Source organism: Chionomys nivalis, chromosome 3 (genome assembly GCF_950005125.1).
Source record: "Chionomys nivalis chromosome 3, mChiNiv1.1, whole genome shotgun sequence".
Taxonomy (NCBI): domain Eukaryota; kingdom Metazoa; phylum Chordata; class Mammalia; order Rodentia; family Cricetidae; genus Chionomys; species Chionomys nivalis.
The window spans coordinates 109,817,108-109,841,509 of NC_080088.1; the positions used below are offsets into that span (position 1 = coordinate 109,817,108).

Below are 24,402 nucleotides of genomic sequence, written 5' to 3' on the forward strand. Positions count from 1 at the left end.
CTGGGAGAGGTGGCTATATCATTTCTTGTCTAGTCTGTGTATAATGGGAACGTGCAGGGCTCAGAGTAGTCTGTTAGGTTGAATTATCTCATCTATCCACCTTGAAATTATTCTGAGAAGTTTGTAATCCAAAGCTGATCCTTAGGTGGTGTTTTTTAGCTTAGTGGTGTTATCATGGTCCTGGAGGAATTGTCATTGTGGGGCTCCATCCTCGTTTTGGAGATTTCAAAGGTCACTGTTAGGCATGTTTATGGTTCACTGTCGAAAACTGATACTCAAACCTGAAATCACGTATAGGAAGGCAGATGAAACCTTTTTCTAGAATTAGTTAGTACTCTATATGACCATTAATATCATGACAAAAAATTTAGAATATATGTATTAATCTTACAAAATTTATACCTCAAAGCGTCAATATAAAAACCAAATGATTATGAGATGAGTGGCAATAAAATAGTCCTTAAATATTTGTTTTTCTTCTCTCCCATATCAGGTGGTTCTTCGGACATTAGACAGAGATTTTCGATTTCACTTTAATAAGCCTGCTTGGGTTTAGGGAAGGAGAGAGCCACCCTCCAACTCCAAAGAAGAACATTTGTATTATATATCTGTAGAGAACATCAGAAACAAACAATTGGGAAGATTTATAAAATATTATTCTGTTGAAAATATCAATAGACCAATTTACTCTTTTTCTTCAGACATTTTTTTGGGGGGGATGATTTGTCCTTTTTCTTCAGATGTCTCATTTGTCCAGTGGTCTTTGAACTCCTTAGCTGGTTGTCTTCATTCCCTGAAAAGACAAAAAGAAAATCTTTTCCTAACCCTAATTTTGGGGAGATTCTATTTTGGCAAGTTTTATCTGATCAAATGAAATGCATTTGTTAGTTTTATATGTTAGTTTAGAGTAAATGGCCATGTTGTTTGATGGACTATCATCTCTTCTAATTAAGAGGTGTCTCTTGTTCAAATCGAATCTTTATCAATTTTCATGTTATCCATGATTTTTCTCCTGGGGAATCAAAAGCAAAACCTCTTCCCCAACATAACACGTGTCCTGGTTTCCATTCTGAGGTCAGTACATCTTTAAAGTATATCGGTTGATTTCCTTCCATAGATTTTTCTACTGTACAATGTCTCTCCGTGGCTATTGTTTGTTTCTCATTAGCATTTAGAGAATTCAAAGTTACTAAAGCATTATGTAATCTATTTCTGGGAGTATTTATCCTCCCTTTCTGTTTATTTAACATAGCCTTTAGAGTTCGATTTGATCTTTCTGTCCACCCTTTCTGTTTATTTAACATATCTTTTAGAGTTTGATTTGATCTTTCTATAACTGCCTGACCTGTAGGATTGTGTGATATACCTTTAATCTACTTTATTTTTTTTCCCGATTAATTATGCAAGCAGACGTCACTCACACAGCACAGAGACAGACAGACACACACACAGCACAGTATACACAGACTCACCTTACCTGGGACTCGAACCGGCAACCTCTTGCTCCGCGGGCAGCACTCCAATCCTCTCAGCCAGCTCTCCGACCGTTCTTTAATATACTTTATATAAGCAAAAAGGTGTTTCATTTTCTTGGAGATATATGCTGGAGCATTGTCTATAAGATGTCCATTGAAAACTTGAATAGTTATCAATGGTGTGGTGTATATATTTTAGTTTTCCAAATTCTACAAAATAGAATACATCCATCTTCCAGGTTTCATTCCAGCATCCTTTGGGTTACTTCCTACAGGTAGTAGTGTTTGGTTGTATAATGAACAAGTAGGACATTTCCTTATAATTTCCTTGACTTGTTGCCACGTGATAGAACAAGTATTTTTTTTTTAATCTTTGCTATTGACATGATTTTTTTTTTTTTTTTGGTTCTTCGAGACAGGGTGACATGATTTTTTAAAAACAAATTCTGAGGCCTTCTGCACATTTCCAATCAATAATTGATCAATTTTTGTATTACCTTGTGCTAGAGGACCTGACAGACCTGTATGGCATCAGATGTGTGTTATATATGTGGGATGATACCAATTCCTGGTTATATCTTGTAACTGAATAAATAATGAAGTCAATTCTGTATCTCATATAAATTCAGTGGTTTCAATATGCAAAACAACTCCTGAATATTGCAAATCGGTAACTATGTTGGGAGGTTCTTTAAAATCCTTTAATATCATGAGAATATCATATAATTCTGAATTGTAAAGAATAGTAAGGGCTTAACTTAAATTTTCTGATTCATAACCTTCCTTTCCCGATTTATTTGTATCAGGATAGAGTGTAGGTGCTCCAGTTATTGATGTGTCCCCTACAATATAAGGAATTGTCCAATTAGCTCTTTTCTTGCTTTTGGGATAGTTGTTGTTAATCTCTCCCCCCAAATTACTAGAAGCTCTTTACCAGGGGCTCACATTGTTCCTGTAATTTGTCAATTTCATCATTATTAAAAGGCACTATAGTTTCTGCTGGGTCTATTCTTGCTAATTGATAAGGTCACAATTTTCCTTTTAGAATTAACTCAGAGACCTTTTAATTTTTTACTTGGTTTATGTGGTAAAAAGGTTCATTCTAAGCTAATGTCTTCCTTCAGCATTAAAATTGGATTTGGAGGGACCAGAATGCAGTTAAAATTTGGATTTACACAATCCATATGTGCCTTCTGTAATTTTTCTACAATCAAAGCAAATTTTCTCTCAGCTTCAGCTGGTAATTCCCTGGAACTACTTAAGGTTTTGTTTAAATTAATCAGGTCATCAAGACCTATTCCAATAGTGCTCTGTAGATGGGAAATGTCTCCTAGCGATCTTTGAAAGTCATTAAGAGTCTGCAGTCAATCTCTTCTAATTTGTACCTTTTGGGGTCTAATTTTTTGTAAACCTATTTTATAGCCTAAATAATTAATAGAATCTTCTCTTTGTATTTTTTTGGGAGCAATTTGTAATCCCCAGCAAGGCAAAATTTTCTTTACTTCATAAAACACTTTTTCTAAAGTATCTACTATTGAATCAGATAGCAAAATGCTGTCCATGTAATGGTAAACTATAGATTCAGGAAATTTCTTATGTATCATTTCCAGTGGCTGACTTACAAATTAAATAATGGCACAGGGTGGTGCTATTTAACATTTCCTGTGGAAGACTCTTCCATTTATATCTGTTAGCAGACTGAGAAATATTGTAAGAAGGCACTGGGAAGGCAATTTCTTTCTTTTTTTTTTTTCTTGTAAGGTATAGTGAAGAAACAATCTTTTAAATCAATATCTGTAAGGGCCATCCTTTAGGCAATAGAGAAAGCAAAGGAATGCCAGACTGTAGAGCGTTCACTGGCTGAGTCACCTTATTAACCGCTCTTAGATCTGTCACCACTCTCCATCTTCCAGATTTCTTTTTAACAACAAATTCAGGAGAATTCTAAGAGCTGGTAGATTCAATATGCTGAGCATCTAGTTGCTCTTGTACCAGCTGTTCTGAAGCCTGCTGTTTCTCTACTGTTAAAGGCCATTGCTTAACCCATACAGGTTTCTCTGTCAACCATTTTAAAGGTAGGACTGTTGGTGCCTTTGAAATATCAGCAGCTGTTGTGCCCTGTTCTTGTACAACCTGAATGGTCGATGGCTGTTCTTTATAAAGTCTTCTAATATTTTTTCCAGAAACATATATTAATTTATGGTTTGTTTCTAATATCGGGGTAATGTTAATCTGAATATTCCATTGCTGTAACAAATTATGTCCCCACAAATTCATTGCTATGTTAGCCACATATGGTTTTAATTTTCCTTTCTGACCTTCAGTCCCCATACATTCAGCCCATTTCATGTTCTGCTTTACCTGAGACAAAGTTCTGATCCCTCAAAACTGAACATTTAGATCTTGAAGAGGCCAGTTTGGATGCCAAGAGTCTGATGAAATTATTGTTATATCTGCACCTGTGTCTATCAGACCTTCAATGACAACATTATTTATTCGTAATTTTAATTTTGGTCTTTGTTTATTTATAGAAATTTGCCCAAATACTCACTTTATGGTTTCTCTTGAATATTTTGTTTTCTCTTCTATAGCTGTTCCATCATCCAGAGCAATAGGCATTAAGTTCTTTAATTGCTTTGGCAAGGAGTTTCCTCTACAATGTCAGGAAGTAACTGAACTGTATTTGACATGGGAGCCTGTGAGAGGCCGCCCTACACAGAACTTCCACAACAACAAAAGATTACCTTGAATGTTCCTTGACCTACATTCATTAGTTCAGTGCCTGCCTTTGCCACACCTTCTGCATAATCCACAAGGGAGGGGCCTTCTAAATGGTTTATTCTTTGAAAAAACATTGTTTCTAGGAACATCCTGTCTACAGTCCCTTTTGTGGTGACCTTGTGTGCCATAATTATAACACTTGACATTTCTATTTTTCCTCAAATCTCTAGAAATCACCTCCCCTTTTCATGCATTATCATGTTCATGATATTTAATATTAATTGTACCTTGAATCCATTTCTCCAAAGGTGCTGGTCTTGCCTTCAATGACCTAACTATCTTTTTGTGTAGACAATTGGCATTTTCAAAAGCCAGAGATTCAATTATTATTTGTCTAGCTTCTGAATTAGGTATTATTCTATTTACTGCTGATGTCAATCTTTGTAAGAAATCTGTGAAGGTTTCTTTTGGGGCCATGTATGACTTGAGTAAATGATTCAGTCTTTTTTTCTGCTTCTTCAATTCTGTCCCAAGCATTCAAAACTGCTACATGGCATAAAGCCACCATGTAACCATCACTGAGAGATTGTCTTTCTACATAAAGCCACCATGTAACCATCACTGAGAGATTGTCTTTCTACATAAAGCCACCATGTAACCATCACTGAGAGATTGTCTTTCTACAGTAGCGTAGTTTCATTCTTCAAGAATTTGATCTTTGGAGATTTCCATACCTCTAGCTTTACTCTGTTCAATATTCTTAGCCTCTTCTCTGAACCAGGTATGCCATTGTAATTGTGGACCAGGCTCTAAAACATGTTTAACCAATTCTATTCAGTCTTTAGGGATAATTCTATTACAAACTGACCATGAGTTTAACATTGGCTTCACAAAAGATGAATGCATGCCACATGAGACTATTGCTTCCTTGACTCTCTTTAAATCTCACATTGGCACAGGAGTCCATGCAGCTCTTACTCTCTATCATTTGGCAACTCCTGTATGGTTCCTGGAAGTATTAAAGTTGGTTTGAAAACCTTAGGCTGTTCCTCTCTGTTCTTAAAATGTAATGCTGAAATTGGTTTTCCATTAAATTCCTCTGTCTGGATTTGAATATCTCTGGGATCTGTTTTATTAAGTTTTTCAAAGGCTCTCAGATTAACCAACTTCTTTAGTGATACAATAAAAATGATAAAGCTGATAGTGCTTACAATTGAAATTACATAAATTCCATCTAAATTAGATCTCCTCTCCATTTAACTGTTCTGGTTTCAAACTGTCTAGCATATTATCTTACAGAGACATAAATCCCTCCATTGTAATGTTTTTTTTTCTTTCCATTTTTTAATGTGAGAAGAAACCTCTTTTAACCATTCTCTTTAAGAATTCCCAATTGTCAGCTGGGCAGTGGTGGCGCATGCCTTTAATCCCAGCTTGGGAGGCAGAGGCAGGCAGATCTCTGTGAGTTCGAGGCCAGTCTGGTCTACAAGAGCGAGTTACAGGATAGGCACCTAAGTTACATAGAGAAACCCTGTCTCAAAACAAACAAACAAAGAAAAATCCTAATTGTCTTTCCAAATGTATCAGTGATGTTGATGAAGATGTGAGGCTTGTTGCTGCCGTGTAAAACAGTAAGAATCTGAGTGGATTTCAAGACAGCTACCTAGTTTGGCAGCTGCCTGAGAAGGGGTTCTGGGAGAGCCTGCAACCCATGGTAGAGAGTGGTAGGGAGAGAGACACAGAAGGGGGGTGGAGAGGAGAGAGAAAGCAAGCTAGTGAGCCGGCTGTCTGAAAAAACATTGGGGCTGGGAGGGAAGCACATGTGGAGGGAGGTTTCTTGAAGGCAGAACCAGCCAGTGTAGGGCCGGTGATTCCTGTGGCATTTGGAGCCCAGATACTTCTGGAGTTTGGGTGTTAGCTGGAGACTATTTCAGAGAAGCTACATATACAACAGGAACATCTCCAATTCTCTCAGATTCTTGGGGAAAAAAAGAAAAGAAAGCATAGCTGGGTGGGACTGAAACATACAGCTCTGGCTTGTACCAATGACTAAAAAGTGACAGGGAAATGGCTTTTTTCAGAAATTTGTACCCTAAATATTGGGCACGATATGTAGCATGAATAATTAAAACCCAGAGACAGATATTTGAGTTCAACCTGAAGACCAGAAAAGCAAAGTCATTAAGCCACTAGAGAGCTCTTACCTCTATGAAATCTTCAGACTGAAAGAAAGAGAGCGAGTTCATGTCTTAACCTGCCTTATATTCCTTTCTAGTGCCGGAATTAAAGGCATGCACCACCATGGTTCTGTCTCTATGGAAAACTAGTGTGGCTACTGGGGTTAAAAGTGTGTGCCACTGTTGCCTGGCCTGTATGGCTGACTAGTGTGACGGTTTTGTGTTCTGGCCTTCAGGCATGCTTTATTTATTAAAATATAAGTGAAATATCACTACAGAGGTTGAGTCAGGTGCATGCATTTCTCCAGACATCATGCTTTTGGGGGGGGGGGCATAATGAGAAGTCTGAATGGTAACTTCTAGAAGGAATTGGAAGAAGCAATCTGTTTCACTGTGTTTCTCTTGCACTCCAAAAGAAAATGAAATTCTCAATATGTTTGTGGGAATCCACTTCCTAAAAGACTTGGCTTGGATCAGTTATAGTGACACATGTCTTTAATCCTAGCACTCAGGAGGCAGAGGCAAGTGGATCTCAGTGAGTTTGAAGCCAGTCAGGGCTACACAGAGAAAGCCTTTCTTGAAAACCAAACTAAAACAACAAAAAATACCTGGTTTAGAGACATAATGATCTTGAATAGGTAGCAACAATCATAAATGATCTATATTGCAAATGATTATAAATATCTTAATTTGGACTGGAGAGATGGCTCAGTGATTAAGAGCACACTGCACTCTTCCAGAGCATGAGTTCAGTTTCTAGCACCCATGTAAGGTGCATCACAACCTCCTGTAACTCCAGCTCCAGGGAATTCAGCTTCCTCTCTTAGCCTCTGTTCCTGCACCCACAGCATATGCTTACACAAAGACATGTATCCATACACATTATTAACACTAAATCTTTTTTAAAAAGGAATATATATATATATATATATATATATATTCGTTTCCACACATATTTTTAATAGTTACGTTTGGATCAAATAATACCCTAAGTTTAGAAATGTACTGCAATGTGAAGGATTTACACAGAGCATAAGTGTCTAGATGTGTCAACTGCCTGCCATGTTGGAAGGATTACCTGTCATATTAGAGCTGTTCCTTCTCAAGCTTAGTGGAAGTCCCTTTTGCTGGCCCCCATACACAAGTTTAAAAGCAAGGAAAGAGGGCAGATGAGCACTTATATACATACCCGACAACTTGAGTTCAATCCCCAGATCCCACAAGGTAGCAGGAGAGAACTGACTCCTGAGAGTTGGCCTCTGACTTCCACACACCCACAGTGACTAGTTTATACTCACATACTTGAGCACACTCACACACTAACTGAAATAAAGGAATCAAATTAATACATTCAGAGAAAAGGAAGGCCATGCTGGAAACAGTTGTTTGGGGTAGTTATCTTCTGGTGAGAGAATCAAAGGGAGGCTTTTATTTCTGAACATGGAACAAATGAGATGAATTGCTGCCTCATCTCTGGGGTGAGAGTTATTAGGAATAGTCTAGCTTTTGCCTCTTATAAAAATTAGGATGCTAATTTTTAAATTTAATTTCTGTCCTCCATACTTCATAGATGCCTGCTTATCCTTCCTTCCTTTGTCATAGTCTAGGCAATGTGGCTTTGCAGAGACCAGTGTCCTTGCTGTCCTGCTTATTCCCCTGTCCCCCACTCCATTTTCTTTCTTTTAGCTTTTCAAAGTTTAATGGTGCCATTTTACTGTGAAAGAAGTTTCTGGAGAGCAGGCTATTATTGCCTTCCTAAAGAGGGACAATTAAGTAACACCTGGTAGTTTAGCTCCGTTTTCAATCTGTGGTAATGTGTTTGTCTTACTGGTTTTGATCTAGGATGATCTCAAAACTCGAAGCTCAGGTGAAACAAGTAGAGCATGAGAATATGCTGAATCTTCGTCACAGCGCTAAAGGTCCCACGAGGCCATCCCGGGCCAAGTAAGTGACTTGACATAGTGTCCTTGCAACCAGGAGTAGTGCGTGCCTCTAATGAGGCCCTCTGTTAATTAGGAAGCCAGAGCTAAATATCCTTATGGTCATAGATGTGCATTAAAGTCACAATCGCTGGATGTCATTCAGAGCCCTACAAAGAAGCAGTTTCAAGGCTTAGAAAAGCACAGAGGTACGCGGGCATTGTGTTCTTAGTGCTGTGTCTCCAGTGCTCTCCACCCACGTCTCTTACTTTCTAAAAGACCTTCTTTTTCCATGTAGGCAACTTTTTATTTTTGAGACAGGGTTTCTCCGTAGCTTTTTGGTTCCTGTCCTGGAACTAGCTCTTGTAGACCAGGCTGGCCTCGAACTCACAGAGATCCGCCTGCCTCTGCCTCCCGAGTGCTGGGATTAAAGGTGTGCACCACCACCGCCCGGCTCCATGTAGGCAACTTTTTTTTTTAAATTTTTATTTTTATTCTTTTTTAATTAAGAATTCCACCTGCTCCCCGTTTCCCATTTCCCTCCCCGCCTCCCAAATATTGCCCCCTCCCCCCACTCCATGTAGGCAACTTTTAAAAAAGATTTATTTCTATTGTTTTTAAGTATGTGTCTGTGCGGGTATATGAACTTGAGTCCAAAAGCAGGTGACAGGTTCCTGGAGTTAGAGTTCCTGGAAGCTGTAAGCCACCTGACATGGGTCCTAGGAGCTAAACTCAGGTCTCTGTGAATGAGCTATGAGCACCTTTATTCTCTGAACCATCTCTCCAGCCCTAAGCCATTTTTAATGAGAGTTATAGATGAGATTATTTTATTTTTATGTCTTTTCAAGTGTTTCTTCCTTATATTTGCTTTCCATCATTTTCCTGCTTGGTGAGATTTGGCTCTCGTTCCAGAATCTTTTTGTGTTCCTTGTTCTTTGCTGAGGTAAATGCCCATATGGACAATTGTGCCACTAACCTACTCTCCACTATCCCATTTCAATATGGATGACAGCCGGACATGGTGGCATATGCCTCTTTAATCTCAGTATTTAGAGGCAGAAGCAGGTTGATCTCTTTGAATTTGAGGCTAGTCTGCATAGCAAGTTTCATTCCAGCCAGGGCTACATAGAGAGACCCTGTCTCAAAAACAAAACAGCAAATATCAATGTGAATAGCATATTTTTTTTTTTATAAACTCGACTGATTTGCTAATCTGCTGACCTTTGTAGTGTCCTCCTACAACCTGAACCTCATCTTTTTTTTCTGATGGGTGTAGAAGACATCGCCCTGCCGCCCAGATCTTTGAAAAGAAGAGAAATAGTTGGGAGTAGTGGTGTACTTGGGTGGCAGAGGCAGGTGGATCTCTGTGAATTCAAGGCCAGCCTGGTCTACATAGTGAGTTCCAGGACAGCCAGAGTTGCATAAGAGACCTTGTCTCAGAAAAAAGAAAAAAAGAAAGGAAGGAAGCTAGGAAGAAAGGAAAGGAAAGAAAAATGAAGAAAACCCTCAAGTGTGGGACGCAGCCTTGGTTTGTTTTATGGTTTCTGCTTCACACACACACACAGGACAGAAATATTGGGCCCTATGGTTTGTCTCAGCAGGTGAAGACAATTGCCACAAAGTATGATGACCTGAGCTTAAACCCACATGGTAGAAGGAAAGGACCAACTCCTAAAAATTGCCTTCTGACTTCTACATGTGAGCCAAGACATGCATGTGTACCCACCTCACAATTTAAAAATTAATAAATCTTAAAGCAGAAAAATTAACTAGATGTGGTGGTGTATACCCTTGCAGGCCCAGCTCTTGGGAGGTGGATATAGGAAGATTAGCAGTTCAGGGTCATCCAGTTGATACCAAGCCTGGGCTATGTAAGACCTCGTCTCAAATAAAAACATAAACCAAACCAAAGGTAAAAACTGAATTTCTGAGAATAAGCAAAAGAAGAGGCATAAGGTTGGGTAGGAGGGGAGTCTCTCAGTGGGTTGGAATGCAAGGTACCAGGATTTTGTGGGTGCTGTTCATTCATATTGTTACAGGCAGGAGGCAGAGTGAGTGTATGGCCTTTGAAAGGCCTGACCCCAGTGACCTCTTCCCACCAGCTAGGCCCCATACCCCTGAGGTTCCATAATCTCCCAAACAGTGTCACCATCTCAGGACCAGCTGTGAAAGCACATGAACTTGTAGGGGACGTTGATATTTATGCCATGATGCATGGCTTAGACAGCCACAGCAGGAAGTTATGCAGCCTTCCGTGAACTTTCTAAGTCACCGTCAGGCATTTGGATTTTACCCTAAGTCCATTGAGAATCCTCTCAAAGATTTTTATTTTATTTTAGATTTTTGGGGGTAGGGTCTGTCTGTGTAGTCCTGGCCATCCTAGAACTTACTATGTAGAGTTGGCTGCTGGCCTCAACCTGGTCCTTCTACTTTTTTATCCTGAGTGCTGGAATTAAAGGCATGTGCCATTGTGTCTGACAAGGATTTTAAAGATCTATATTATTTGTGTGTGTGTGTGTTGTGTTGTGTCCATTTGCCATTGTTTACATGGAGGCTAGAGGATAACTTTCTGGAATCAGTTCTCTGTTTCTACCTTTACATGGACTCCACAGCTCAAACCCAGGCCATTAGTCTTTTGAGGTAAGTACCTTATGTACCGAGCCGTGATCTTGTCCCCTGAAGATTTTTATTAGAAAACAATGCCATCTGACTTTTGCTTTTTTAAAATTCTTGCCATGAAAAAAAGAGATGAAACAGGAGAGCATGGAAACAGTAGATGAGTTAGGCCATTCCAGTGTGAGGAGAGCAGGGTTCTAGGTATCTGGATCTGTAAGGATGAGGTCAGGGAGGCAGCTCAGTGTACAGAGGTGCTTGCCACCAGGTCTCATCCTCATGGTGGAAGAGAGCCAACTTCAGAAGTTGTCCTATCGCTTCTACACATGCACCGTGGCATGTCTGTGCACACACAAAATAAATAAATGTAATAAGAATAATATTTTTAATTACAAGAAAAAAGAATTTGAAAGGTTTTGGAGGTGTAATCCACAGGACATTGTTGTGTCTTGGCTGGTGAGGCAAGAGATCGAGGACACCAAAGGCTGCCATGTGTTGAACTGAAGACAAGATCAGAGTGCCTGGCATGGGAATTTTTGCTTGGGATTCCCACGGACTTGAAGCAGAAATCAAGTGGGCAATAGTAAACTTAGGCTTGGAGATCCAAACTCCTAAGTTGGAGGTACAATGTTGGAGTCAGTTATTCGCCAGCGGTGCTTACAGCTACAGGATTGATAGGAACTGAGTGTTCAGTGGGAGTAGGCACAGGACCGAGCTCCCAGGAACCCTACTTCTGTGCTGGGTAGAGGAGTTTGGCAAAGGAGCCTGTGAAAATGCTGCTGGAAGTGGGGACGGAAATTGAAGCAGCCGTCAGTTAGAGCAAGGACTGAAAAGGCCTCTTGGATTCACAAGCTGGGGGCTTCTCTGACTCGGGAGAGTGTGGACAGTGAGAGAAGTGTTTGAGGTGTGTTGAAGACAGCCTGCACATCGAGCAGCTGGAAGTGCATATGTTGTGATGTGCTTATTCAGGGTGGCCGTGTGTGAAAGGAAAGGCTTGGCAGACTGTAGCCTTTAGGCCAAAGCCAGGCTACACCATCATTTTTTGTGATGTGTATGACTGAGGAATTTGAAGTATTTGGTCAGGACTGGGACTTGTGTGGCTCAGTTGGTAAAGCATTTACTTTACAAGCTGAAGGGCCTGAGTTAGAGCCCCAGAGTCCACATGAAAATGCTAGGTGTGGGGCTGGAGAGAGGGCTCAGCAGTTAAGAGCACTGGCATCTCCTTCAGAGGACTTGGGCATCCACATGACGGTTCACAACGGTCTGTAATTTTAGTTCTAGGAGAGCTGACACCCTTTTCTCAGTCATGCATATGGTACACAGACATACAGGCAGACAAAACACTCATGCATATAAAATAAAATAATAAAATTTAAAAATGCCAGATGTGATAGTGTCTCTTTTAATTCTAGCACTGGGAAGTTGGAGATAGGAGGATTCTTGGTACTCGCTGGCTGTCACTCTAACCTAATTGAATTCCAAGGCAATGAAAGGCCCTGTCTCAAAGGAGGTGAACAACCTTTTTGAGGATGACATCTGAGGTTGTCCTTTGGCATGTGAATATACATACATGCATAAGAAATATTTGGGAACCAGGTGGTGGTGGTGCATACCTTTAATCCCAGCACTTGGGAGGCAGAGGCAGGTGAATATCTGTGAGTTCAAGGCCAGCCTGGTCTATAGAGCTAGTTCCAGGACATCTAGGGCTGTTACACAGAGAAACCCTGTCTCGAAAAACCAAAATGAAGAAAAAAGAAAAAGAATATTTGGGACATGTCTTTAATCCCAGCACTCAGGAGGCAGAGACAGGCAGATCTCTGAATTCAAGGCCAGCCTGATCTATATCATGAGTTCTAGGTGAGCTAGGGCTAAAGGGCTATCTATATTTTGATGTTAACATAAGGAAGAAAAAAACTGATTCATTTACATATCATCTTCCAGCTTTTGCATGACAACAATGAAGTTGAGTAGTTGGTCTAGAATAAAATTTTTTTTCTTTTGCCTTTTGTAGAAAAAGGTGTTATAAAGGTCTCATCTGGACTGTCAATTTGTATTAATTTTAAGAGTATAATATAGAACAGTAAAAAACTGGTTGAGGAAGAAATAGAATACTTTTTTTCTTTCCAAAGTGCTGGTGGCTGGGATTGGCGAGATGGCTCAGTGGGTAAAGGCCCTTGCCGCCAAGCCTGAAATGAATTTGAACCCCGGACCCACATGGTGGAAGGAGAAAACCAACTCCTGCAAGTTGTACTTTGAGCTTCCCAAGTGCTCCATGTGCATACCCTCCCCAATACATACATCTATAAACAAAGTAAATTTCTGAAGAAGAAAATCCACAAACATTTATTTGGGAAATAGTTTACGAGGGTCTTTGTATGTCAATGATCCTTCCACATTATAAGATAACCACATGTTCTCACATGTTCTTTTTTTTTTTTTTTTTTTTTTTTGGAGCCTGTCCTGGAACTAGCTCTTGTAGACCAGGCTGGTCTCGAACTCACAGAGATCCGCCTGCCTCTGCCTCCCAAGTGCTGGGATTAAAGGCGCCACCACCACCCGGCTAACCACATGTTCTTTTAAGTCTATACCAAGTCAAGTTGGCATGCTTTCCAGGTACCCGTAAGTGTTTCTTCTGTTATTCGTAAAGTAACCTGAAAATATTACAACAAAATCACTAAAGTGCTGGTGATGAGACCCAGGGCCTGGAAAATGCTTGATAACCAGTGTTACTAATGAGCTGCATCTTCCTGACCCCCAATAGGAAAGAGCTAATACCAACTCAGCATGTATAAGAGTTCTGAGTGTCTCTTGGGATCTTACAGAAGCAATCAGTCTTAAGATCATGTGCAGGAGTGTTAAGGACAAGTCGAGAATAGTAGCTTCTGAGAGCAGGGAGCTGTAGGGCTGGCGAGGCTCAGCAAGGCTTTAATCGTATTTCTATTGAAAATCTAAGGGGTGTGGAGCAGAGTGAAGACTAAGCTGAGCATTACCTGTGTGTCCATACATGCTTGCAATCTTTAAAGGAAATCCGTACATTTTAAAATTGTGTGTGCACTGCTTCTGTGTGGTGACCAGAGGGCAGCTTTCCAGAGTCAGTTCCCTTCCTCCACCACATGGGTCTGGGATCAGACTCAGGTCTCAGGGTTGGTGGCAAGTACTCTTACCTACTGAGCCATCTCACTGACTTGTTCGTATGTGTGTCTGTGCCTGTGTGTGACTTTTAATGAACAAGAAAAATAAAGGATGAGTATTCAGAATACAAAAGATCTATCACAACTCAGTAAGAAAGAGACAATTTCCTCCACAGAAAAATGGTGATGGGATGTGAAGCTGCACAGAAAAAGAAAACAGAAAACAGCCAATAGCAGTGAAAAGATGCTTATTGTCCTAAGAAACCAGGAAAATGCCAATTAAAGTAATAGTATGTACCATTCCCATTATCAGACAGGCCAGACTTAATTTGTTCCAAAGTTTGGCAAAGATGAAGAAAGGAACCCAGACACCAATGGCTGACTGCAGGCGATAGGGCTTGTCTAGAGGATTATTTGTCAGAAGACCGAAGGTGATGGCTACACCCCACATTTTATGGTTGTGTTTTTAGAAATTTAGGTCACTTCTTCCACATGTTAATTGTAGCGTTGTTGAAACAGCATCTACCATCAGGAGACGCAATCAGACGGGAGAAATGACTGACAGCTCTGCATGCAAACATGAATAAATCATGAACATGCTGTTGCAGAGAAGACGTATTGAAGGGTGTGGATAGTGTGCCCTTGTTTAACAAACGCAGCTATACATATGTATACAATGTTATGTCTCACAATTAAAAACAAATATGGCCAAGATCTAAGCATCTGTTAAAACCGAGAGTAGGTAGGTGGGTGCTCGTTGTATTCTCTGTGATTTTCTAAGAATGTTCAAAATGTTTCTTCATTTAAAAATGGAGTGAAGGGCCTGGGGTGTAGCTGTGGCCAAGAGCCTGCTTAACAGTACACAAGGCCCTAGGGCAGGTCCCAGCTCACCAAGAGATCTTTTTTTAAGGATAAGAGTGACCTGGGGTTAAAGTGAAAATCGAGGGAGGTTGTGGCGCATGCCTTTAATCCCAGCACTCAGAAGGCAGTGACAGAGGACCCCTGAGTTCAAGATCAGCCTGGTTTTATAAAGTGAGTTCCAAGACAGCCAGAAACCTTTAAAATAAGATTTATTTTTTCAAGTATAGGTTGCCCATATGTGGTTTCTAAGTCACTGTGCAAATATGTAAGTCAAACTTGGGAATGGGTTGTTCTGATATAAACATTCTAAGTTGAAGTGCAAGGGGGTTGGAAAGATGGCTCTTTGGTTAAAAGCACTAGTTGCTCTTCCAGAAGACCTGAATTCAATTCCCAGCACCTATATGGTGACTCATAGTTATTTCTAAATCCAGTCCCAGGGCATCTAATGCCCTGTTTTGACCTTGTTGGGCACCAGCACACATATGCACAGACAAAACATCCACCAACGTTTTATTTTATTTTTTTAATTTTTATGTTTTTTTTTTTTTTAAACTTTTTATTTTTTATGTACATTGGTGTGAAGTGTCAGATCCCCTGGAAATAGATCTTCAGACAGTTGTGAACTGCCATGTGGGTGCTGGGAATTGAACCCCGGTCCTCTGGAAGAGCAGTCAGTGCTCTTAACCACAGAGCCATCTCTCCAGCCCCACACCAACGTTTTATATACATAAATTTTCTTAAAATTGAAGTGCAAACTTTGTGATGCCATGGAATATTTCCTTTCCTTACAGCACACTGGCGACCTCAGATGTCAGTAGGAGGAAGTGGCTGATTCCAGGAGCAGAGTATTCCATTTTTACTGGGCAGCCTCTGGACACCAGGAAGACAGATAATCAGCTGGAGGAATCCCGTGTTCCTGGGTGAGAGAACCGCGGAGGTCGGTTGAGGAGTGCTTTCATAGAGACAGAACTGTCTCCCCAAAGGAACTAGTCAAAAGTTGGGCTGTGTGGAGGGGGCGGGGTAAAGAAACAGTTGTTTTGGGGTTTCTGCCTTCTCTTTGAAGATGGACCTGAGGTTCTTCCTGGAGTAGGGGAGTGGACAACTCAGAAGTAGGGCTTCCCCGCTGTGGAAGGGGGACCCGTTCTAGATAGTGTTGATGTGTAGATGCAGCTGGGTGACTGTCTTCCAGCAAAGCTCAGCTGTGAGGCTAGACAGGATGCCTTGGTCGAACTCCTGATCTTCCGCTTTTCACCCCACCCCCACCCCGTGCTGGAATTCTAGGACTGTTAATTTTTTACTATTCTAACTTCAACCTGGTTTAGGCATTTTGTTTGTTGTTTGCATAGAAAGCACTGTGGCAGTGGCTCCATCTCCCCATCCCTGAGAGGCTAATGCTTTTTTTTTTTTTGTTTTAAAGGATGTTTTACCATCATAGGCTCTGCAGTGCTTCTCTGTATGCCCAGGGGCATATTGCAGGCTTGTTAGGACAGTGGGATAATCCTGTCACTCTTGACATAGCAAGCTCAACTGTGTACTCTCAAAATCTTGACCATCCTCCTACTTCAGTCTCCTGAATGCTGGGGCTGCAGGCCTGTGTGTGCCATCAGGCCTGACTCCCTCCCTCTTTTCCTGAGGGCCTTCCAGCCCATTGTGGGGCTCCTCCTTATGACCTGTCTGATCTTCATTTCTTTTTAAAGGTCCCCAATTCCAAATGCTTCCAGCTAAGGTTAGGCTGTTATCTGTACATTATGGGATAGGGACATGCAAATGTTCAGCCCACAGCAGTTAAAATTGCAGCTACTGTTTTAGATACCATTCTCCTCCAGAAAAGGACTCTTCCCTTGGATGTTCACCTTCAAGCTTATTGACTAAAAAGCAGAGGGATGCTCCAGACGCACCAATCGTGAAAGCTTTAAAGGAACTTGATGATGAAAGAATATTTAAGAATTGGGGGACACAGACAGAGAAAGAGGATACATCAAGTAGTAAGTATTTTCTTTTAATTTTAAGATTCATTGATTTTATTTTACATCTATGAGTGTTTTGCCTGGATGTTTGAATGTGCATGTGTAAACCTGGTACCCATGGAGGTATCAGATCCTCTGAACCTGGGGTTCTGAATGTTTGTGAGCCACTATGTGGATGTTGAGAACTAAACCCAAGCCCTCTACAAGAGCAGTACATACTTCTGATGAGCCATCTTTCTAATCCCTCTTGTTGAAATAAGAGTGGCGGGGCTGCATCCCCGCCACCCGGCTGTCCACATGGCTAGCTTATGCCCCGAAATAATTATATAGAAACTGTATTTTTTTAATCACTGTCTGGCCCATTAGTTTTAGTCTCTTATTGGCTAGCTCTTACATATAGATCTAACCCATTTTTAATATTTTGTGTAGCACAATGAGTTGGCTTACCAGGGAAGATCTTAACTTGTGTCTGTCTGGACTGGGAGAATCATGGCGACTCCTTACTTGGCTTCTTTTTTTTAGCATCCTACCTGTTTACTCCACCCACCTAAGGGCTGGCCTATAAATGAGCCTAGGCAGTTTCTTTATTATTTAACCAATGACCTTCCTCCATCGGAGGTGGGTCTTGTATTAATCTGTTGCTTTCATTGGTTAATTAATAAAAAAACTACCTAGGCCCATTTGATAGGCCAACCCTTAGGTGGGTGGAGTAAACAAAACAAAATGCTGGGAGAAAGAAGCCGAGTCAATGAGTCGCCATGATTCTCCCACTCCAGACAGACGCAGGTTAAGATCTTTCCTGGTAAGCCAGCTCATGGTACTACACAAAATATTAAAAATGGGTTAGATCAATATGTAAGAGCTAGCCAATAAGAGGCTAAAACTAATGGGCCAGGCAATGATTAAAAAAATACAATTTCCGTGTAATTATTTCGGGACATAAGCTAGCCATGCGGGCGGCCAGATGCCGGGGACGCAGCCCCGCCGCTCTTATTACAACACCCTCTAAGTAGTATTTTATTCCTTATTTGATATTGGAAGAGGTATCTGCCCTTTTCCTTAATTTTTTTTTTTTTTGGTTTTTCGAGACAGGGTTTCTCTGTGGTTTTGGAGCCTGATCTGGAACTAGCTCTTGTAGACCAGGCTGGTCTCGAACTCACAGAGATCCGCCTGCCTCTGTCTCCCAAGTGCTGGGATTAAAGGCGTGCGCCACCACCGCCCGGCCCTTTTCCTTAATTTTTAAAAATCTATCTTCCTTCCTTCCTTCCTTCCTTCCTTCCTTCCTTCCTTCCTTCCTTCCTTCCTTCCTTTCTGTTCATTTGTTTGTTTTGTGTTTTGGAACAGGATTTCTCTGAGGAACAGCTCTGGCTGTCCTGGAAATAACTCTATAGATCAGACTGGCCTCAAACTCATAGGCCTATCTCTGCCTCCTGAGTGCCCTGATTAAAGTTGTGCACCTCCTCCATTTGGCTTGTTTTCCTTAATTTATGTTATAGTCTTTAAAATTAAATTTTCAGCCAAGCAAGGCAGTGCGTGTCTTTAATCCCAACAGAGGCAGAGGTAGGAGCTTGAGGCTAGCCTGGTCTACATGTTCCATAGTGAGAACCTGCTTCAAAAAATAAGATAAAATTCTCAGGTAATGAAATTTTTTACCTGAAATTTAAGTCCTGATTTATGATACTGCTCCAACCCCATTTCATAGATAACTGATCCTTAATAATAATTTATCTTTGTCCTGGCATATCATGTACCTTTCATATGAAGCGAACTGCATATTGCGTTTGATTATTTAAAAGGCCTAATGAGATGGCTCAGTGGTTAGCTGCACTTGTTTTTGTAGAGGACATGGGTTCAGTTCCTAGCATCTACATGGTAGCTTACAATTATTAACTCTGGTTCCAGGGGATCTGATGCCTCTAGCATCTGTAGGCACCTGCAGTCATGTGCACGTACCCGTATGCCGATATACACACCTGCATATAACTAAAAATAATAAGGGAAATAAGGTTCATGTGAGCTGGGCTGTGCAGGCGTATCATCCCACTTCTATCTGCTAAGTAGGGGAATTGAAATCACAGCCTGTCTGGGCTACAGAGTGAATTTGTCTACATCTGTTTGTCTAACTTGCACGTGTTGGGAAATTGTGGCAGTAATCTGATATTCATAAAACAAGGAGTAAGATGGCCGGGGGGCGGGAGGATTGTCCCAGCATTCAGAGGCTGAGGCAGTAGGATCCAGAGTGTCAAAAATAGAGAAAAACCAAAATTTTTTCCTATCTTCCTTCTTTTTCCTGGTTACTGAGCATCTCTAAAGAGTAAGAGGAATTTCTTTCAAGGTGTTCTTTCCCCCAGGTCTAGGTGCTTCTCTCTGTTTCTGCCCTCTATCCCTATCTCTTCACCCCACAGCTTTTTCTCTTTGCCCTCCACTCTCTCTCTGAGACAAGATTTCACATAGCCTGGAACTTACTATGTTGCTGAGGGTGACCTTGATTTCTGATCTGACTCCACTCCCCAGTGCTGGGGTGACAGGTGTTGACCACTGTGCCTTGTTCCCTTGGTCCTCTACTTCCTGTCATGCTTGCTTCTCAGACCTGCCAGGCACACCCTCAGATCTGTGGCTCTGCACCCTACAGCGGGTCTCCTAGTAAGTAAGTTAGTACCGTGCTTCCTAAAGATAAGCTCTCTGAGCACTCGCCTAAGTGCAGCTGTGACAGGAAGCCTCCTCCCCAGCACCACTGCCATCACAGTGCGGGACATGTGCAGACCCTGTTACAGCCTAGATGGAAGACGTGCTTTGCGTGTACTCAGTGGAGGGCCTTGTAGGGTGACAGCTGTAACAGAGCAGATGGTGGAAACCAGGTCTGCCTTATTTTTTTGTGTTTCTCTGATACAGAATTAGTGAATCCTCGGCAAACTGAACCTTCAGTCAATACAGGCTGTTCCCCAGAGAAATGTGCCCAGCAGAGACCAAAGAGACAGAGTTCAGCTTCACAAAGATCGTCGTCTCTCCCACCCTCCAGTCGTAAAGCCAACACTCCAAGTAAGAGATGTGTGTGCTTTGGGCTGCGGGGAGTGGCTTTTCATTTGCTTTCCGCCCCAACAAAGGATGCTGAGTACAGGGTCCCTGAGAACAACCAGAGAATAAGATTGTCTGAGTACAGATACCTCATTTTATGCCAGGCTTGTGGTGGAGGTTTGTCATCCCAGCTGTCTGGGAGGCTAAGGATCAAGGATCAAGGCTTGCCTGATCTACTATGTGAATTCAGGGCTAGCCTGCAGCTTTGCAAGACCCTGACTTAAAATAAAAAGTAGAAAGGGCTTGGGATGTAGCTCAGTGGTGGAGCCCTGGCCTAGCATGGATGTGGTCCTTAGCACCATAAGAAGTTGCTTTTGAAAGTTTAGAGCGGGTTGATCTCTTTTGAGCTCTAATTGAGAAAATTACAGAGGTGAGAAGATGCTTCTTACATATCTGATGTCTGTCTTCCCTAGCTTTTCCTCCCCACAGTTCCAGGCTGTTCTAAAGCTTAAGCATTGACTTTTCATGTCCCCTTTCGTACCCGCTCAGGGGAGTCTGTATCTCCTGTGTTCAGGAGCAGGTACTGCTCACAGTGTTTCTGCCTTATTTCCACTTGACTTCTAAAATCCTGAAGAACCAGTTTTGAGCTACAGTGCTGAGACTATAGTCTGGATACTAAAGTGTCAGCAGGGATTGCCTGTAGATATTAGAGTTATGGATTGTTTTATTTTCACTTTGTGTTCTTTTCAATACCATCAAGTTTTGCTATGGAATTTCTTTCTTCATTTTTTTTCTTTTTCTTTTCTTTTTTTTTGGTGTTTCAAGACAGGGTTTCTCTGTGTATCCCTGGCTGTCCTGGAACTTGCTCTGTAAACCAGATTGACCTTAAATTTGCAGAGATATGTCTGCTTCTGCTTCTTGGGTGCTGAGATTAAAGGCTTGCCCTATCACCACCTGGCGAATTTCATTATTTTTAAAATTAGGAATAAGTTCTGCCAGCACAAATATAGGTGGAAATCATATTTCTTTTCTGTTTTCCTCTTTAGCAAAAAGAGAGATTATGTTAACACCAGTGACTGTGACTTATAGTCCTAAGCGATCCCCTAAAGAAAATTTGTCCCCAGGATTTAGTCATCTACTTAGCAAAAATGAAAACAGTCCTATTCGGTAAGTTCTGTAAAGTTGTTGAATTTTAAAATTTAAAAAAATTATTCGTTTTCAAGACATCTCATGCCGGGTGATAGTGGCGCACGCCTTTAATCCCAGCACTCGGGAGGCAGAGGCAGGCGGATCTCTGTGAGTTCGAGACCAGCCTGGTCTACAGAGCTAGTTCCAGGACAGGCTCCAAAGCCACAGAGAAACCCTGTCTCAAAAAACCAAAAAAAAAAAAAAAAAAAAAGACATCTCATTGATTTACTGTGTGTGTTTGCATGTGTGAGCATGTGTGCACATCAGAGGATAACTTGTGGGAGTTGATTTTCTCCTTCCAACATATGGGTTTCAGATATTGAACGCAGGGCATCAGGTTTGGAGGCAAGTACCTTTACCTACTGAGCCATCCTGTTGGACTCATTATTGATTTTGAACCATCAATATAGCTTTAGCTATTACTGATTCTTCAGTTGTCATTGGGGATCTGTGACCTTAGGTCATTTATGTGAATATCATATGTAACATAAAGTATCATATGTGAAAATAGGTTTGGCCGGGCGGTGGTGGCGCACGCCTTTAATCCCAGCACTTGGGAGGTCTACAGAGCTAGTTCCAGGACAGGCTCCAAAGCCACAGAGAAACCCTGTCTTGAAAAACCAAAAAAAAAAAAAAGAAAAGAAAATAGGTTTGTTTGTTTGAGATGTGGTTTCTCAGTGTAGCTATGAGTGTCCTGGAACTCTCTCTGTAGACCAGGGCTGGCCTTGAATTCACAGAGATCCAGCTGCCTCTACCTCCCAAGTGCTGGAATTAAAGGCGTGCGCCACAACTGCGTGGAGAAAATAGTTTTTCACTATGGAAACTTGCCACTGCTAGCTCTTAAATGCTGCCTCAGCATCTCCTCAGATTTTAGATGTGGAAGGGTTTTTTGTGCTTCTGACAAGGCGTGTGATACAGGGACATTTTGGTGCCAGATGGTGAGTGTGAGGGTAGCAGGTGCCTGTCTCAAGATGCAGTGAACCCATCTTGAAGTAGCCCAGCACTGAGTGATGAACTAGGAAGAACCGCCTCCTGGTTCTAGACCCAGTGGCCTAAGCACAGCGAGCCTCACTTTCCCCTTCTTAACCCCTCTCCTGCTGTTCCAGAAGCTTCTTAGAGAGATTGGATAAGGCATGGTAGCCAGTGCCTTAAGTTTCTAATGTGGAAATAGAACTTCATATCAGGAAAGACATTTAGTTTCAGCTTTGAAAATCATACAAGTAGGGCTAGAGAGATGCCTCAGTGGTTAAGAGCACCACCTGCTCGTCTAAAGGTCCTGAGTTCAATTCCCAGCAACCACATGGTGGCTCACAACCATCTGTAATGAGATCTGGTGCCCTCTTCTAACCTGTAGGCAAACAGGGTGTCAGAACACTGTATACATAATAAATAAAATTAAAAAAAAAAACCCACACAAGTAGCTTTTTTTTTTTTTAAAGAAAATATGTGATAGCCAGGTGGTGGTGGTGGTGCACACCTTTGATCCCAGCACTTTGGGGGCAGAGGCAGGTGGATCTCTGAGTTCAAGGCCTGCCTGGTATACAAGAGCTAGTTTCAGTTTAGGCACCAAAGCTATACAGAGAAACCCTGTCTCGAAAAAAAAAAAAGCTAAAAAAAATGAAAAATAAAAGAAAGTTTGACTATATGAGTTTCTGGGGTGCCAGCTCAGCTCTCTAGTGAGTCAGGAAAACTTACTTCATGTTTTTCTCACAAGTAACTTGCTTCATTTACTAGATTTGATATCCTTTTGGATGATTTAGATACTGTTCCTGTGTCCACACTTCAACAAACCAGTCCAAGGAAACAGCTCCAGTTTCTTCCTCTAGATGACTCGGAAGGTATCTTTTCCTAAAAATTACTAGTTAGAGTGAGAGGTATTTGTTTTCCAAGATTCCAGTGTCTTTGCAAAGCTCTGAAGACAGCCTGTGCTTGCGCATCCACAGTGTGCTTGCTGTGTGTGTGTTGATGGACAGGTTGGGAAGCAGAGGTGGGGTGCTGATTGTCATCAGCAGGACAGTGCTGCTCAGCTCCCCTCACACTGTAGCTGGTAAGGTACTCAGGCTGTGGGTAGTTTTCATTTAACAACTTTAAACCTGGAATAAACTATAAGGTATATGAAGTCACTTGGCTAGGTCCTAATAATGTTAACTGTAAATATTCTTCAGCTGGAGTGGTGGCACATATCTTTTATCCCAGCACTAAGGTGGCTGCAGCAGGATCACTATGACTTTAAGGTCATTTTGGGCTAATTAGTGAGTTCTAGAGCAGCCTGGATTAGTGTGAGACTCTGTCTCAAGAAACTGGCATGGGGGAGGAAAGAAAAGATGCTGCTTATTTTCATTATGTTTTATGCCATATAGCAATTCCTTTCGGGAAGTAAGGTTGAGCAAGATATGTATTCAGTCTCAGTCTATTAAACAAATTAGTAAAGAAACATAAGAAATTTCTTTCTTTTCTGACAGAACAAAAGTATTCAGAAAAAGCCCGTGACAACCCTGTTAATCATAGCTCTTGTCCTGAACCCTTGCCAAGTGGAGTGAAGAGAGTGTCCGCACGACAAGCCTGGGAGAAGAGTAAATCAGTTAGCCTTGAGCAGTGTAAGCCAGTGCCAGCAGCACTACAGGGTAATGATTTTGAATATACAGCAAAAATTAGGACCCTAGCTGAAACGGAGCGATTTTTTGATGAACTTACCAAAGAAAAAGACCAGGTAAAACTAATAAAATATATATAAAAAAAAACTTTTCCTGAACCTAATGCTTATGTCTAGAGGGAATAGTCAGAAGGGAATTACTGAGCTGGACAAAGTGGCATATGCCTGTGTTTCAGCCCTTGGGAGACTGAGGCATGAGGATCATAAGTAACAGCTTGGGTTATATGGTGAGACCCTGTCTCCAAAACAAACAACAAATCAAACACACAACCACAAACCACTAACAGAAAAAAAGTCAAATATAGGAAGGGCATCCTAGTCACTGTTCAATTACTGTGAAGAGATACCATGACCAAGGCAGCTCTTATTAAAAAACAAAACAAAACAAAAACCATTGGGCCTTGCCGGGCGGTGGTGGCGCACGCCTTTAATCCCAGCACTCGGGAGGCAGAGGCAGGCGGATCTCTGTGAGTTCGAGACCAGCCTGGTCTACAAGAGCTAGTTCCAGGACAGGCTCCACAACCACAGAGAAACCCTGTCTCGAAAAACCAAAAAAAAAAAACAAAAAAAAACCCATTGGGCCTTGCATATGGTTTCAGAGGGTTAGTCTGTCATCATGGCAGGGAGCATGGGGGCATATAAGCAGGAAGGTACTGGAGAAGTAGCTGAGAGTTCTTTGTAT

At 41.5% G+C, this 24,402-nt stretch overlaps 1 protein-coding gene across 7 annotated transcripts in view; it reads left to right on the top strand.

The window, feature by feature from the left end:
* The window catches only part of Mphosph9 (M-phase phosphoprotein 9), a 71,561-nt gene that overhangs the window by 42,322 nt on the left and 4,837 nt on the right, over window positions 1-24,402 (top strand). For 3 of the 7 annotated variants that reach the window (XM_057764281.1, XM_057764282.1, XM_057764287.1), the window contains 7 exons: window positions 8,216-8,317; window positions 15,689-15,817; window positions 16,707-16,882; window positions 19,757-19,903; window positions 20,926-21,046; window positions 22,802-22,905; window positions 23,530-23,777. In XM_057764281.1, the coding sequence (XP_057620264.1) occupies window positions 8,216-8,317; window positions 15,689-15,817; window positions 16,707-16,882; window positions 19,757-19,903; window positions 20,926-21,046; window positions 22,802-22,905; window positions 23,530-23,777 (1,027 nt within the window). Of the gene's footprint in view, window positions 1-8,215; window positions 8,318-15,688; window positions 15,818-16,706; window positions 16,883-19,756; window positions 19,904-20,925; window positions 21,047-22,801; window positions 22,906-23,529; window positions 23,778-24,402 lie in introns of those variants that run through there. The other 4 variants (XM_057764286.1, XR_009056820.1, XM_057764285.1 and 1 more) reach the window with 4 other exon arrangements.